This window comes from Engystomops pustulosus, chromosome 7, assembly GCF_040894005.1.
Source record: "Engystomops pustulosus chromosome 7, aEngPut4.maternal, whole genome shotgun sequence".
NCBI lineage: Eukaryota > Metazoa > Chordata > Amphibia > Anura > Leptodactylidae > Engystomops > Engystomops pustulosus.
In genome coordinates this window covers 78,838,398-78,854,623 of record NC_092417.1, presented here as the reverse complement: position 1 = coordinate 78,854,623, position 16,226 = coordinate 78,838,398, and the positions used below count along the sequence as shown (strand labels likewise).

The following is a 16,226-nucleotide window of genomic DNA, read 5'->3' as shown; positions in this document are numbered from 1 at the left end:
TCCCCAGATACATTACAGCTTGCACCCGCAATGCACAAGATACTGGCCCAAATTTATCAAAAGTAATGCAAACTGTACTATGTGCAGTTTTCCTCACTATTACTGAATACTGGTGCATGTTCTTCACTAATCTGGCGCACTCTGCTCTGGAATTGTGCACCAGCTTTAACATATAGGGGGTCATTTACTAAGGGCCCGAATGGCGTTTTACCGGCGGGTTACGCAAATTTTTCCGTTTCGCGCCAATTTTCCCTTTATTGCCCCGGGATTTTGGCACACGCGATAGGATTGTGCCGCATTGGCGCCGGCATGCACGCAACAGAAATGGGGGGGCGGGGCCGTACGAAAACCCGTCGGATTCGGAAAAACCGCCGCATTTAAAAAAAAAGTGTCGCTGGACGCGCACTTACCTTCACTCGGCCAGGCTTGGTGAAGTTCAGTGCATTCCGAGGAACTTCAGCGCAGCAGTGACACCTGGTGGACGTCGGAGGAACTGCCTTAGTGAATCGCCGGAAGACCCGAATCCACCGCGGAGTACGCGCTGCTGGATCGCGAATGGACCGGGTAAATAAATCTGCCCCATAATGTGCAACACAATTCTGTCAAGTCATTGTAATAAATGTGGAACAGGCACCAGCACACCCTTTAGGTGCAGTATTTTGTGTCAATGTGCAAGCACTTTGCACATTCTTTTCAGTGCAAAGTCAGACATAAAACTGGTGCAAACACTTTAATAAATGTGTCCCAATGATGCTATACATCTTGCACCAGCTACAATGCAGGTTTCACTGACAGAACAAATAGTGTACAGGCAGTCCCTGGGTTATGTACAAGAGAGGTTCTTTAGGTTTGTTCTTAAGTTAAATTTGTATGTAAGTCGAAGGTGTATATTTTATCATTGTAACCCCAGCAAAATTCTTTTTGGGTCTTTGTGACAAAAATGTTGGAATGTCATAAGAACTAGGTTTAACAATAAATCTTCATTGCAGACACCTTTAAGAACTATTATAGCTGTTTATTGTAGCCTAGGGCTAAAGTACAGTAAATTACCAACATCCAGAGGTCCATTTGTAACTAGGGGTCGTCTGTAAGTCGGTGTTCCTAACAAGGGGACCGACTGTATATTTCTTTCTCACAGCCCCTGTCTATACTTACAGGAGATGCTTGGGGACTGGTTCTCAATCATAAGTAATAGAGCAGGGAGAAAAAAAATGAATATTATGGATGATTTGGCTCACCTATTATTCCAAATGAGAAGAATGAGAGTTGCTTCCCCAGCTTGTCCATACTTTTCTGCAAAGGAGTTTTAGGAGTCTGAAACCCAAGAGAAAGTCATCAGCAACAACAATCAACCTCTTAGACTCAGTTGGCACTCTCCTGCTGGTCACTGGGGAAAGTTTGGTACTAATGTGAGCCCAATATATCAGTGCACTAATCACAAATATCATGTGCAGGAGATATGAAGAGGGCACTAACCTCCTCCGCCTGCATCATCTTGAACACTTCTCCAAACTGCGACTTCTCCCCGACACAGATAACAAGTCCCTGAGAAACAAACAGAAGACAGTAAAAATCCAAAAGAACTAAAAAGAATGTGCAAAGTCCAAAAGAAAGCTGGTGCAAGAACCTTAGAAAATGTGTCCCAATTAGAGATGAGCGAACACTAAAATGCTCGGGTACTCGTTATTCGAGACGAACTTTTCCCGATGCTCGAGTGCTCGTCTCGAATAACGAACCCCATTGAAGTCAATGGGAGACTCGAGCATTTTTCAAGGGGACCAAGGCTCTGCACAGGGAAGCTTGGCCAAACACCTGGGAACCTCAGAAAAGGATGGAAACACCACGGAAATGGACAGGAAACAGCAGGGGCAGCATGCATGGATGCCTCTGAGGCTGCTTAAACGCACCATTATGCCAAAATTATGGGCAACAGCATGGCCATGACAGAGTGACAGAATGAAGCTAGATAGTATCTAAAACATGCAATAATTGACCCTGACACTATAGGGGACGGCATGCAGAGGCAGCGGCAGCAGGCTAGAGAGTGTCATGGCGACATACCCTAAATGGACTCAGGCTTCAAACCAATGGGTGGCAGAGAGGAACCAAAGGAGGTGAGCAAGAAGTGCTCAAATAATATCGGTACATGATAAAAGTTTGCCAGTATATTTTGTGGATTACACAGCAGGGTGGCGACAAAGTTAACATGGAAGCCATGAAAACAACCCAAAATTCTGCCTGACACAGCTCGTTTGATAAGGGGACCATGTATGGAGGCAGTGAACTAGTAGTAGATTAAAGGTGCTGCAGTTAAAACTATGTTAGTTGGATCTTGGCATGGAGCTGGCGCTCCGCTGCCAGACGAGCTTTCGCCAATCCAAGCCCCTGTCTCTAGGCTACTCCCCAAACAGCACTTTTGTATAAGATCAAGTGTAGTAGCGTTCTTATAAGTTTAGGATATGCCGGGTGAGGGGAATGTAAACAGATACGCAAGAAGCGCATGATGCGCATGGAGCTGGCGCTCCGCTGCCAGGCGAGCTTTCGCCAATCCAAGCCCCTGTCTCTAGGCTACTCCCCAAACAGCACTTTTGTATAAGATCAAGTGTAGTAGCGTTCTTATAAGTTTAGGATATGCCGGGTGAGGGGAATGTAAACAGATGCGCAAGAAGCGCATGATGCGCATGGAGCTGGCGCTCCGCTGCCAGGCGAGCTTTCGCAAATCCAAGCCCCTGTCTCTAGGCTACTCCCCAAACAGCACTTTTGTATAAGATCAAGTGTAGTAGCGTTCTTATAAGTTTAGGATATGGCGGGTGAGGGGAATGTAAACAGATGCGCAAGAAGCGCTGAAATAATATCCCTAAATGGTAAAAGTTTGCAAGTATATTTTGTGGATTACACAGCAGGGTGGCGACAAAGTTAACAACTTTGATGTGGAATGCCCTGTAATAGCTCTTGGGCAGTGTGCCTTTTATCGCCTAGGCTCAGCAGTTTCAGCACCGCCTGCTGTCGCTTAGCGACGGCACTGCTGCTGTGCCTAGAGCTACCGACTGATGGCGCCATGCCCACGGATGGTAATTCGGAGGAGGAGGAGGTGGAGGAGGGGTGGGAGGAGGTATAGTAGGCCTTTGAGACCTGGACCGAGGTAGGCCCCGCAATTCTCTGCGTCGGCAGTATATGACCAGCCCCAGGGTCAGACTCGGTCCCAGCCTGCACCAAGTTAAGTGTAGTAGCGTTCTTATAAGTTTGGGATATGGCGGGTTAGGGGAATGTAAACAGATGCGCAAGAAGCGCATGATGCGCATGGAGCTGGCGTTCCGCTGCCAGGCGAGCTTTCGCCAATCCAAGCCCCTGTCTCTAGGCTACTCCCCAAACAGCACTTCTAAGAACCTTTTGTATAAGATCAAGTGTAGTAGCGTTCTTATAAGTTTAGGATATGCCGGGTGAGGGGAATGTAAACAGATGCGCAAGAAGCGCTGAAATAATATCCCTAAATGGTAAAAGTTTGCCAGTATATTTTGTGGATAACACAGCAGGGTGGCGACAAAGTTAACAACTTTGATGTGGAATCCATGAAAACAACCCAAATTTCTGCCTGACACACCTCGTTTGATAAAGGGACGATGTATGGAGGCAGCTATATGGACGACTTTTGGAGGTAGCAATGGAGACAACGTGTGGAGGCTGCTATGGAGACAATTTAATTTGGATAGTGCCTGTATGTGGCAGTCCCAAACATTTTTCAAACCAGAGGAGCAGGTAGGTGGCCCTCCAGTAAAATGGAATAGATTGAGTGCCTGTATGTGGCAGTCCCAAAAATTCTTCAAACCAGAGGAGCAGGTAGGTGGCCCTCCAGTAAAATGGAATAGATTGAGTGCCTGTATGTGGCAGTCCCAAAAATTGTTCAAACCAGAGGAGCAGGTAGGTGGCCCTCCAGTAAAATGGAATAGATTGAGTGCCTGTATGTGGCAGTCCCAAAAATTCTTCAAACCAGAGGAGCAGGTAGGTGGCCCTCCAGTAAAATGGAATAGATTGAGTGCCTGTATGTGGCAGTCCCAAAAATTGTTCAAACCAGAGGAGCAGGTAGGTGGCCCTCCAGTAAAATGGAATAGATTGAGTGCCTGTATGTGGCAGTCCCAAAAATTGTTCAAACCAGAGGAGCAGGTAGGTGGCCCTCCAGTAAAATGGAATAGATTGAGTGCCTGTATGTGGCAGTCCCAAAAATTCTTCAAACCAGAGGAGCAGGTAGGTGGCCCTCCAGTAAAATGGAATAGATTGAGTGCCTGTATGTGGCAGTCCCAAAAATTCTTCAAACCAGAGGAGCAGGTAGGTGGCCCTCCAGTAAAATGGAATAGATTGAGTGCCTGTATGTGGCAGTCCCAAAAATTGTTCAAACCAGAGGACCGGGTAGGTGGCCCTCCAGAAAAATGGAATAGATTGAGTGCCTGTATGTGGCACTCACAAAAATTGTTTCAAACAGAGGACCGGGTAGGTGGCCCTCCAGAAAAATTAAATGCATGAAGTATAGCAAGAGCCAGTGGGCCCTGTCAAAAAATAGCCATTTTCCTCTGCTTTACTGTACAAAGAGGAGGAGAAGGAGGAAAATGAGGAGGAGGAGGAGGAGTGGATCAATTATTCAGGTTGAGCTTCCTTCACCTGGTGGAGATTGGAAATTCTGAGAAATCCAGCCTTTATTCATTTTAATAAGCGTCAGCCTGTCAGCGCTGTCAGTCGACAGGCGTGTACGCTTATCGGTGATGATGCCACCAGCTGCACTGAAAACCCGCTCGGACAAGACGCTAGCGGCAGGGCAGGCAAGAACCTCCAAGGCGTACAGCGCCAGTTCGTGCCACATGTCCAGCTTTGAAACCCAGTAGTTGTAGGGAGCTGTGTGATCATTTAGGACGATGGTATGGTCAGCTACGTACTCCCTCACCATCTTTCTGTAAAGATCAGCCCTACTCTGCCGAGACTGGGGACAGGTGACAGTGTCTTGCTGGGGTGACATAAAGCTGGCAAAAGCCTTGTAAAGCGTACCCTTGCCAGTGCTGGACAAGCTGCCTGCTCGCCTACTCTCCCTCGCTACTTGTCCCGCAGAACTACGCACTCTGCCGCTAGCGCTGTCAGAAGGGAAATACTGTTTCAGCTTGTGCACCAGGGCCTGCTGGTATTCATGCATTCTCACACTCCTTTCCTCTGCAGGGATGAGAGTGGCAAGATTTTGCTTGTACCGTGGGTCCAGGAGAGTGAACACCCAGTAATCGGTGCTGGAATAAATTCTTTGAACGCGAGGGTCACGGGATAGGCAGCCTAGCATGAAATCTGCCATATGCGCCAGAGTACCAACGCGTAAGAATTCACTCCCCTCACTGGCCTGACTGTCCATTTCCGCCTCCTCCAACTCCTCCAACTCCTCTTCTTCTGCCCATACACGCTGAACAGTGAAGGACTCAACAATGGTCCCCTCTTGTGTCTCGCCAACATTCTCCTCCTCTTCCTCCTCATCCTCCTCCACCTCCACCTCCTCCGATATGCGCTGAGAAACAGACCTCAGGGTGCTTTGGCTATCAACAAGGGAATATTCTTCCCCCGTCTCTTGTGACGAGCGCAAAGCTTCCGACTTCATGCTGACCAGAGAGTTTTTCAACAGGCCAAGCAGCGGGATGGTGAGGCTGATGATGGCGGCATCGCCACTGACCATCTGTGTTGACTCCTCAAAGTTACTCAGCACCTGACAGATATCAGACATCCACGTCCACTCCTCATTGTAGACTTGAGGAAGCTGACTGACCTGACTACCAGTTCTGGTGGAAGTTGACATCTGGCAGTCTACAATCGCTCTGCGCTGCTGGTAAACTCTGGATAACATGGTCAGTGTTGAATTCCACCTCGTGGGCACGTCGCACAACAGTCGGTGAGCGGGCAGTTGGAGGCGGCGCTGCGCTGCCCTGAGAGTGGCAGCATCTGGGCTGGACTTCCTGAAATGCGCACAGATGCGGCGCACCTTCGTGAGCAAATCAGACAGATTGGGGTATGTCTTGAGGAAACGCTGCACTATCAGATTTAACACATGGGCCAGGCATGGCACATGTGTCAGTCTGCCGAGTTGCAGAGCCGCCACCAGGTTACGGCCGTTGTCACACACAACCATTCCCGGCTTGAGGTTCAGCGGTGCCAGCCACAGATCAGTCTGCGCCGTGATGCCCTGTAATAGCTCTTGGGCGGTGTGCCTTTTGTCGCCTAGGCTCAGCAGTTTGAGCACCGCCTGCTGTCGCTTAGCGACGGCACTGCTGCTGTGCCTAGAGCTACCGACTGATGGCGCCGTGCCCACGGATGGTAGTTCGGAGGAGGAGGTGGAGGAGGGGTGGGAGGAGGAGGAGGCATAGTAGGCCTGAAACACCTGGACCGAGGTAGGCCCCGCAATCCTCGGCGTCGGCAGTATATGAGCAGCCCCAGGGTCAGACTCGGTCCCAGCCTCCACCAAGTTAACCCAATGTGCCGTCAGCGATATATAGTGGCCCTGCCCGGCAGCACTCGTCCACGTGTCCGTGGTCAGGTGGACCTTGTCAGAAACGGCGTTGGTCAGGGCACGGATGATGTTGTCTGACACGTGCTGGTGCAGGGCTGGGACGGCACATCGGGAAAAGTAGTGGCGGCTGGGGACCGAATACCGAGGGGCGGCCGCCGCCATGAGGTTGCGAAAGGCCTCGGTCTCTACTAGCCTATAGGGCAGCATCTCCAGGCTAAGCAATCTGGAGATGTGCACATTAAGGGCTTGGGCGTGCGGGTGGGTTGCACTATATTTGCGTTTCCGCTCCAGCGTCTGGGGTATGGAGAGCTGAACGCTGGTGGATGCTGTGGAGGATCGTGGAGGCGACGATGGGGTTTTTGTGGCAGGGTCCTGGGCAGGGGGCTGACTAGCAGCTGACACAGGGGAAGGAGCAGTGGTGTGCACGGCCGGAGGTGAACGGGCTTGTTGCCACTGAGTGGGGTGCTTAGCATTCATATGCCTGCGCATACTGGTGGTAGTTAAGCTAGTAGTGGTGGAACCCCTGCTGAGCCTGGTTTGGCAAATGTTGCACACCACAGTCCGTCGGTCATCCGGTGTTTCCTTAAAGAACCTCCACACTTCTGAAGATCTAGCCCTCGCCGCAAGAGCCCTCACCACGGGAGCTTCACTAGTTGACAGTGGCGCTGATGCACCAGCTCTGGCCCTGCCTCTCCGTCTGGCCCCACCACTGCCTCTTCCAACCTGTTCAGGTCGAGGACTCTCCTCCGTCTCAGAAGCACTGTGTTCACCCGGCCTCTCAACCCAGCTTGGGTCTGTCACCTCATCATCCTCCGATCCCTCAGTCTGCTCCCCCCTCGGACTTCCTGCCCTGACAACAACTTCCCCACTGTCTGACAACCGTGTCTCCTCATCGTCGGACACCTCTTTACACACTTCCACTACGTCAAGAAGGTCATCATCACCCACAGACTGTGACTGGTGGAAAACCTGGGCATCGGAAAATTGCTCAGCAGCAACCGGACAAGTGGTTTGTGACTGTGGGAAGGGTCCAGAAAACAGTTCCTCAGAGTATGCCGGTTCAAATGGCAAATTTTCCTGGGAGGGGGCAGACTGGGGGGGAGGAGGCTGAGGTGCAGGAGCTGGAGGAGTGGGGATTTCGGTGACATGGGTGGACTGCGTGGAAGACTGACTGGTGGTGGACAAATTGCTCGAAGCATTGTCAGCAATCCACGACATCACCTGTTCGCACTGTTCTGGCCTCAACAGTGCTCTACCACGAGTCCCAGTAACTTCAGACATGAACCTAGGGAGTGTAGCTCTGCGGCGTTCCCCTGCTCCCTCATCAGCAGGTGGTGTCTCACCCCGCCCAGGACCACGGCCTCTGACCCCTGCAGTAGTTGGACGCCCACGTCCCCGCCCTCGTCCTCTACCCCTAGCCCTGGGGTTAAACATTTTTAAAATGAGAGTTATAACTTTTTTTTTTTTTTTACTTTTTTTTGTTTTTTTTTGTGTTTTTTGTTTTTTTTTGTGTTTTTTGTTTTTTTTTGAGTTTTTAGAACCAAACAATCCTATCCTATTGCTATGGCTATTTTCTAGCCAAGTATCAAAGGAAGCACACTACTATGCCAGATGAGATGACACTGAGTTAGTGCCTAATAGAAATCCAACCCCTACTGAATTTTCCCACTTCAGCCTTTGCTATGGATATGTGCGCCACTAAGCGCAGAACACAGCGGTCGCAAGTCTCACTACAAATTGCTCAGAATTGGCAAGTACATGCACTGCAGAAACTACAGCCACCAGCAGATCAACCAGAAATCAAATATATAGAACGCTACTGTAGGCTTCAAGAAGCTATTTGTATTCTCCTATGGCTATTTTCTAGCCAAGTATCAAAGGAAGCACACTACTATGCCAGATGAGATGACACTGAGTTAGTGCCTAATAGAAATCCAACCCCTACTGAATTTTCCCACTTCAGCCTTTGCTATGGATATGTGCGCCACTAAGCGCAGAACACAGCGGTCGCAAGTCTCACTACAAATTGCTCAGAATTGGCAAGTACATGCACTGCAGAAACTAAAGCCACCAGCAGATCAACCAGAAATCAAATATATAGAACGCTACTGTAGGCTTCAAGAAGCTGTTTGTATTCTCCTATGGCTATTTTCTAGCCAAGTATCAAAGGAAGCACACTACTATGCCAGATGAGATGACACTGAGTTAGTGCCTAATAGAAATCCAACCCCTACTGAATTTTCCCACTTCAGCCTTTGCTATGGATATGTGCGCCACTAAGCGCAGAACACAGCGGTCGCAAGTCTCACTACAAATTGCTCAGAATTGGCAAGTACATGCACTGCAGAAACTAAAGCCACCAGCAGATCAACCAGAAATCAAATATATAGAACGCTACTGTAGGCTTCAAGAAGCTGTTTGTATTCTCCTATGGCTATTTTCTAGCCAAGTATCAAAGGAAGCACACTACTATGCCAGATGAGATGACACTGAGTTATTGCCTAATAGAAATCCAACCCCTACTGAATTTTGCCACTTCAGCCTTTGCTATGGATATGTGCGCCACTAAGCGCAGAACACAGCGGTCGCAAGTCTCACTACAAATTGCTCAGAATTGGCAAGTACATGCACTGCAGAAACTACAGCCACCAGCAGATCAACCAGAAATCAAATATATAGAACGCTACTGTAGGCTTCAAGAAGCTATTTGTATTCTCCTATGGCTATTTTCTAGCCAAGTATCAAAGGAAGCACACTACTATGCCAGATGAGATGACACTGAGTTAGTGCCTAATAGAAATCCAACCCCTACTGAATTTTCCCACTTCAGCCTTTGCTATGGATATGTGCGCCACTAAGCGCAGCACACAGCGGTCGCAAGTCTCACTACAAATTGCTCAGAATTGGCAAGTACATGCACTGCAGAAACTAAAGCCACCAGCAGATCAACCAGAAATCAAATATATAGAACGCTACTGTAGGCTTCAAGAAGCTGTTTGTATTCTCCTATGGCTATTTTCTAGCCAAGTATCAAAGGAAGCACACTACTATGCCAGATGAGATGACACTGAGTTAGTGCCTAATAGAAATCCAACCCCTACTGAATTTTCCCACTTCAGCCTTTGCTATGGATATGTGCGCCACTAAGCGCAGAACACAGCGGTCGCAAGTCTCACTACAAATTGCTCAGAATTGGCAAGTACATGCACTGCAGAAACTAAAGCCACCAGCAGATCAACCAGAAATCAAATATATAGAACGCTACTGTAGGCTTCAAGAAGCTGTTTGTATTCTCCTATGGCTATTTTCTAGCCAAGTATCAAAGGAAGCACACTACTATGCCAGATGAGATGACACTGAGTTATTGCCTAATAGAAATCCAACCCCTACTGAATTTTGCCACTTCAGCCTTTGCTATGGATATGTGCGCCACTAAGCGCAGAACACAGCGGTCGCAAGTCTCACTACAAATTGCTCAGAATTGGCAAGTACATGCACTGCAGAAACTACAGCCACCAGCAGATCAACCAGAAATCAAATATATAGAACGCTACTGTAGGCTTCAAGAAGCTATTTGTATTCTCCTATGGCTATTTTCTAGCCAAGTATCAAAGGAAGCACACTACTATGCCAGATGAGATGACACTGAGTTAGTGCCTAATAGAAATCCAACCCCTACTGAATTTTCCCACTTCAGCCTTTGCTATGGATATGTGCGCCACTAAGCGCAGAACACAGCGGTCGCAAGTCTCACTACAAATTGCTCAGAATTGGCAAGTACATGCACTGCAGAAACTAAAGCCACCAGCAGATCAACCAGAAATCAAATATATAGAACGCTACTGTAGGCTTCAAGAAGCTGTTTGTATTCTCCTATGGCTATTTTCTAGCCAAGTATCAAAGGAAGCACACTACTATGCCAGATGAGATGACACTGAGTTATTGCCTAATAGAAATCCAACCCCTACTGAATTTTCCCACTTCGGTCTTTGCTATGGATATGTGTGCCACTAAGAGCTAAACACAACGGTAGCAAGTCCCCCTGCTAATTCCTCACAAAATGGTAAAAGATGCAAATTAAAATAAAAAAAGTAGAACGTTATTGTAGCCCTAAGAAGGGCTGTTGGGTTCTTTGAGAATCACTCCTGCCTAACAGTAAGCTAATAGAACACCCTAACGCTTTCCCTGACCAGCAGCAGCTCTCTCCCTAGCGGCATCCAGAGACAGAATGATCCGAGCAGCGCGGCCAGCGGCTAGTCTATCCCAGGGTCACCTGATCTGGCCAGCCAACCACTGCTATCGACGTGTAAGGGTACCACGTCATGCTGGGTGGAGTGCAGAGTCTCCTGGCTTGTGATTGGCTCTGTTTCTGGCCGCCAAAAAGCAAAACGGCGGGAGCTGCCATTTTCTCGAGCGGGCAAAGTATTCGTCCGAGCAACGAGCAGTTTCGAGTACCCTAATGCTCGACCGAGCATCAAGCTCGGACGAGCATGTTCGCTCATCTCTAGTCCCAATGCACTAAGTGCAGTTTGCCTCACTAAAATGCAGAGTAGTGTGCACCAGATTATTGAAGACCAACACACGGGGCACTTTTATTAAGGGCTCTGCGACAGTTTTCTGGTGGACTTTGCACGTTTTTTTCAAGTGCAATCTGCCTTTTGTGACGCAGCTGCACTAGTCTTCATGCGACACAAATAAGGTAGCGTTCTGGTGCTCAGTTGGACCAAGCGCCAGACTACATTCTGATTGGGTTTATGTCAATGCTGCTCTGTAGTGAATAGATAGGCTATAAGCTCAGTGATGTCACTGCTGCTCTCTAGTGATGGATAGGATGTATTCTCAGTGATGTCACTGCTGCTCTCTAGTGATGGATAGGATGTATTCTCAGTGATGTCACTGCTGCTCTCTAGTGATGGATAGGATGTATTCTCAGTGATGTCACTGCTGCTCTCTAGTGATGGATAGGATGTATTCTCAGTGATGTCACTGCTGCTCTCTAGTGAATGGATAGGCTGTATTCTCAGGGACATCACTGCTGCTCTCTAGTGAATGGACAGGCTGTATTCTCAGTGATGTCACTGCTGCTCTCTAGTGAATGGATAGGCTGTATTCTCAGGGATTTCACTGCTGCTCTCTAGTGAATGGATAGGGTGTATTCTCAGTGATGTCACTGTTGCTCTCTAGTAAATGGATAGGATGTATTCTCAGTGATGTCACTGCTGCTCTCTAGTGATGGATAGGCTGTGTTCTCAGCGATGTCACTGCTGCTCTCTAGTGAATGGATAGGCTGTATTCTCAGTGATGTCACTGCAGCTCTCTAGTGAATGGATAGGCTGTATTCTCAGTGATGTCACTGCTGCTCTCTAGTGAAAGGATAGGCTGTGTTCTCAGCGATGTCACTGCTGCTCTCTAGTGAATGGATAGGCTGCATTCTCAGTGATGTCACTGCTGCTCTCTAGTGAATGGATAGGCTGTATTCTCAGTGATGTCACTGCTGCTCTCTAGTGAAAGGATAGGCTGTATTCTCAGTGATGTGACTGCTGCCCTCTAGTGAACGGACAGGCTGTATTCTCAGTGATGTCACTGCTGCTCTCTAGTGATGGATAGGCTGTGTTCTCAGCGATGTCACTGCTGCTCTCTAGTGAATGGATAGGCTGTATTCTCAGTGATGTCACTGCTGCTTTCTAGTGAATTGATAGGCTGTATTCTCAGTGATGTCATTGCTGCTCTCTAGTGAATGGATAGGCTGTATTCTCAGTGATGTCACTGCTGCTCTCTAGTGAATGGATAGGCTGTATTCTCCAAGATGTCCCTGCTGCTCTCTAGTGAATGGATAGGCTGTATACTCCGTGATGTCACTGCTGCTCTCTAGTGAATGGATAGGCTGTATTCTCACTGATGTCACTGCTGCTCTCTAGTGAATGGATAGGCTGTATTCTCAGTGATGTCACTGCTGCTCTCTAGTGTATGGATAGGCTGGGTTCTCAGCGATGTCACTGCTGCTCTCTAGTGAATGGATAGGCTGTATTCTCAGTGATGTCACTGCTGCTTTCTAGTGAATTGATAGGCTGTATTCTCAGTGATGTCATTGCTGCTCTCTAGTGAATGGATAGGCTGTATTCTCAGTGATGTCACTGCTGCTCTCTAGTGAATAGATAGGCTGTATTCTCCAAGATTTCCCTGCTGCTCTCTAGTGAATGGATAGGCTGTATTCTCAGTGATGTCACTGCTGCTCTCTAGTGAATGGATAGGCTGTATTCTCAGTGATGTCACTGCTGCTCTCTAGTGAATGGATAGGCTGTATTCTCAGTGATGTCACTGCTGCTCTCTAGTGTATGGATAGGCTGGGTTCTCAGTGATGTCACGGCTGATCTCTAGTGAATGGATAGTCTGTATTCTCAGGGATGTCACTGCTGCTCTCTAGTGTATGGATAGGCTATATTCTCAGGGATGTCACTGCTGCTCTCTAGTGATGGATAGGCTGTGTTCTCAGCGATGTCACTGCTGCTCTCTAGTGAATGGATGGGTTGTATTCTCAGTGATGTCACCGCTGCTCTCTAGTGAATGGATAGGCTGTATTCTCACTGATGTCACTGCTGCTCTCTAGTGAATGGATAGGCTGTATTCTCACTGATGTCACTGCTGCTCTCTAGTGAATGGATAGGGTGTATTCTCCATGATGTCCCTGCTGCTCTCTAGTGAATGGATAGGCTGTATTCTCAGGGATGTCACTACTGCTCCCTAGTGAATGGATAGGATGTATTCTCAGTGATGTCACTGCTGCTCTCTAGTGAATGGATAGGATGTATTCTCAGTGATGTCACTGCTGCTCTCTAGTGAATGGATAGGCTGTATTCTCAGTGATGTCACAGCTGCTCTCTAATGAATGGATAGGGTGTATTCTCAGTGATGTCACTGCTGCTCTCTAGTGAATAGGTAGGATGTATTCTCAGTGATGTCACAGCTGCTCTCTAGTGAGTGGACAGGCTGTATTCTCAGGGAAGTCACTGCTGCTATCTAGTGAATGGATAGGCTGTATTCGCAGTGATGTCACTGCTGCTCTCTAGTGAATGGGCAGGATGTATTCTCAGTGATGTCACAGCTGCTCTCTAGGGAATGGATAGGCTGGTTTCTCAGTGATGTCACTAGTGCTCTCTAGTGATGGATAGGCTGTATTCTCAGAGATGTCACTGCTGCTCTCTAGTGATGGATAGGCTATATTCTCAGTGATGTCACTGCTGCTCTCTAGGGAATGGATAGGCTGGGTTCTCAGTGATGTCACTGCTGCTCTCTAATGATGGATAGGCTATATTCTCAGTGATGTCACTGCTGCTCTCTAGTGAATGGAAAGGCTGTATTCTCAGGGATGTCACTGCTGCTCTCTAGTAAATGGATAGGCTGTATTCTCAGTGATGTCACTGCTGCTCTCTAGTGAATGGATAGGATGTATTCGCAGTGATGTCACTGCTGCTCCCTAGTGAATGGGCAGGATGTATTCTCAGTGATGTCACAGCTGCTCTCTAGGGAATGGATAGGCTGGGTTCTCAGTGATGTCACTAGTGCTCTCTAGTGATGGATAGGCTGTATTCTCAGGGATGTCACTGCTGCTCTCTAGTGATGGATAGGCTATATTCTCAGTGATGTCACTGCTGCTCTCTAGGGAATGGATAGGCTGGGTTCTCAGTGATGTCACTGCTGCTCTCTAGTGATGGATATGCTATATTCTCAGTGATGTCACTGCTGCTCTCTAGTGAATGGAAAGGCTGTATTCTCAGGGATGTCACTGCTGCTCTCTAGTAAATGGATAGGCTGTATTCTCAGTGATGTCACTGCTGCTCTCTAGTAAATGGATAGGATGTATTCTCAGTGATGTCACTGCTGCTCTCTAGTGAAAGGATAGGCTGTGTTCTCAGCGATGTCACTGCTGCTCTCTAGTGAATGGATAGGCTGTATTCTCAGTGATGTCACTGCAGCTCTCTAGTGAATTGATAGGCTGTATTCTCAGTGATGTCACTGCTGCTCTCTAGTGAAAGGATAGGCTGTATTCTCAGTGATGTGACTGCTGCCCTCTAGTGAACTGACAGGCTGGGTTCTCAGTGATGTCACTGCTGCTCTCTAGTGATGGATAGGCTATATTCTCAGTGATGTCACTGCTGCTTTCTAGTGAATGGAATGGCTGTATTCTCAGTGATGTCACTGCTGCTCTCTAGTAAATGGATAGGCTGTATTCTCAGGGATGTCACTGCTGCTCTCTAGTAAATGGATAGGATGTATTCTCAGTGATGTCACTGCTGCTCTCTAGTGATGGATAGGCTGTGTTCTCAGCGATGTCACTGCTGCTCTCTAGTGAATGGATAGGCTGTATTCTCAGTGATGTCACTGCAGCTCTCTAGTGAATGGATAAACTGTATTCTCAGTGATGTCACTGCTGCTCTCTAGTGAAAGGATAGGCTGTGTTCTCAGCGATGTCACTGCTGCTCTCTAGTGAATGGATAGGCTGTATTCTCAGTGATGTCACTGCTGATCTCTAGTGAATGGATAGGCTGTATTCTAAGTGATGTCACTGCTGCTCTCTAGTGAAAGGATAGGCTGTATTCTCAGTGACGTGACTGCTGCCCTCTAGTGAACGGACAGGCTGTATTCTCAGTGATGTCACTGCTGCTCTCTAGTGATGGATAGGCTGTGTTCTCAGCGATGTCACTGCTGCTCTCTAGTGAATGGATAGGCTGTATTCTCAGTGATGTCATTGCTGCTCTCTAGTGAATGGATAGGCTGTATTCTCAGTGATGTCACTGCTGCTCTCTAGTGAATGGATAGGCTGTATTCTCCAAGATGTCCCTGCTGCTCTCTAGTGAATGGATAGGCTGTATTCTCAGTGATGTCACTGCTGCTCTCTAGTGAATGGATAGGCTGTATTCTCAGTGATGTCACTGCTGCTCTCTAGTGAATGGATAGGCTGTATTCTCAGTGATGTCACTGCTGCTCTCTAGTGTATGGATAGGCTGGGTTCTCAGTGATGTCACGGCTGATCTCTAGTGAATGGATAGGCTGTATTCTCAGGGATGTCACTGCTGCTCTCTAGTGTATGGATAGGCTATATTCTCAGGGATGTCACTGCTGCTCTCTAGTGATGAATAGGCTGTGTTCTCAGCGATGTTACTGCTGCTCTCTAGTGAATGGATGGGTTGTATTATCAGTGATGTCCCTGCTGCTCTCTAGTGAATGGATAGGCTGTATTCTCACTGATGTCACTGCTGCTCTCTAGTGAATGGATGGGTTGTATTCTCAGTGATGTCACCGCTGCTCTCTAGTGAATGGATAGGCTGTATTCTCACTGATGTCACTGCTGCTCTCTAGTGAATGGATAGGCTGTATTCTCACTGATGTCACTGCTGCTCTCTAGTGAATGGATAGGCTGTATTCTCAGTGATGTCACTGCTGCTCTCTAGTGAATGGATAGGCTGTATTCTAAGTGATGTCACTGCTGCTCTCTAGTGAAAGGATAGGCTGTATTCTCAGTGATGTCCCTGCTGCTCTCTAGTGAATGGATAGGCTGTATTCCCAGTGATGTCACTGCTGCTCTCTAGTGAATTGATAGGCTGTATTCTCACTGATGTCACTGCTGCTCTCTAGTGAATGGATAGGCTGTATTCTCAGTGATGTCACTGCTGCTCTCTAGTGGATGGATAGGCTGGGTTCT

General features: G+C 48.0%; 1 protein-coding gene across 1 annotated transcript in view; it reads right to left on the bottom strand.

Annotated features, from left to right (window-relative positions):
* Positions 1-16,226, bottom strand: part of ATP2C2 (ATPase secretory pathway Ca2+ transporting 2) — a 65,282-nt gene that overhangs the window by 20,323 nt on the left and 28,733 nt on the right. Inside the window, exons 9-10 of the mRNA XM_072117033.1 lie at positions 1,477-1,545; positions 1,239-1,314 (exon numbers count right to left, since the gene is read on the bottom strand). Of these exons, the coding sequence (XP_071973134.1) occupies positions 1,239-1,314; positions 1,477-1,545 (145 nt within the window). The remainder of the gene's footprint in view (positions 1-1,238; positions 1,315-1,476; positions 1,546-16,226) is intronic.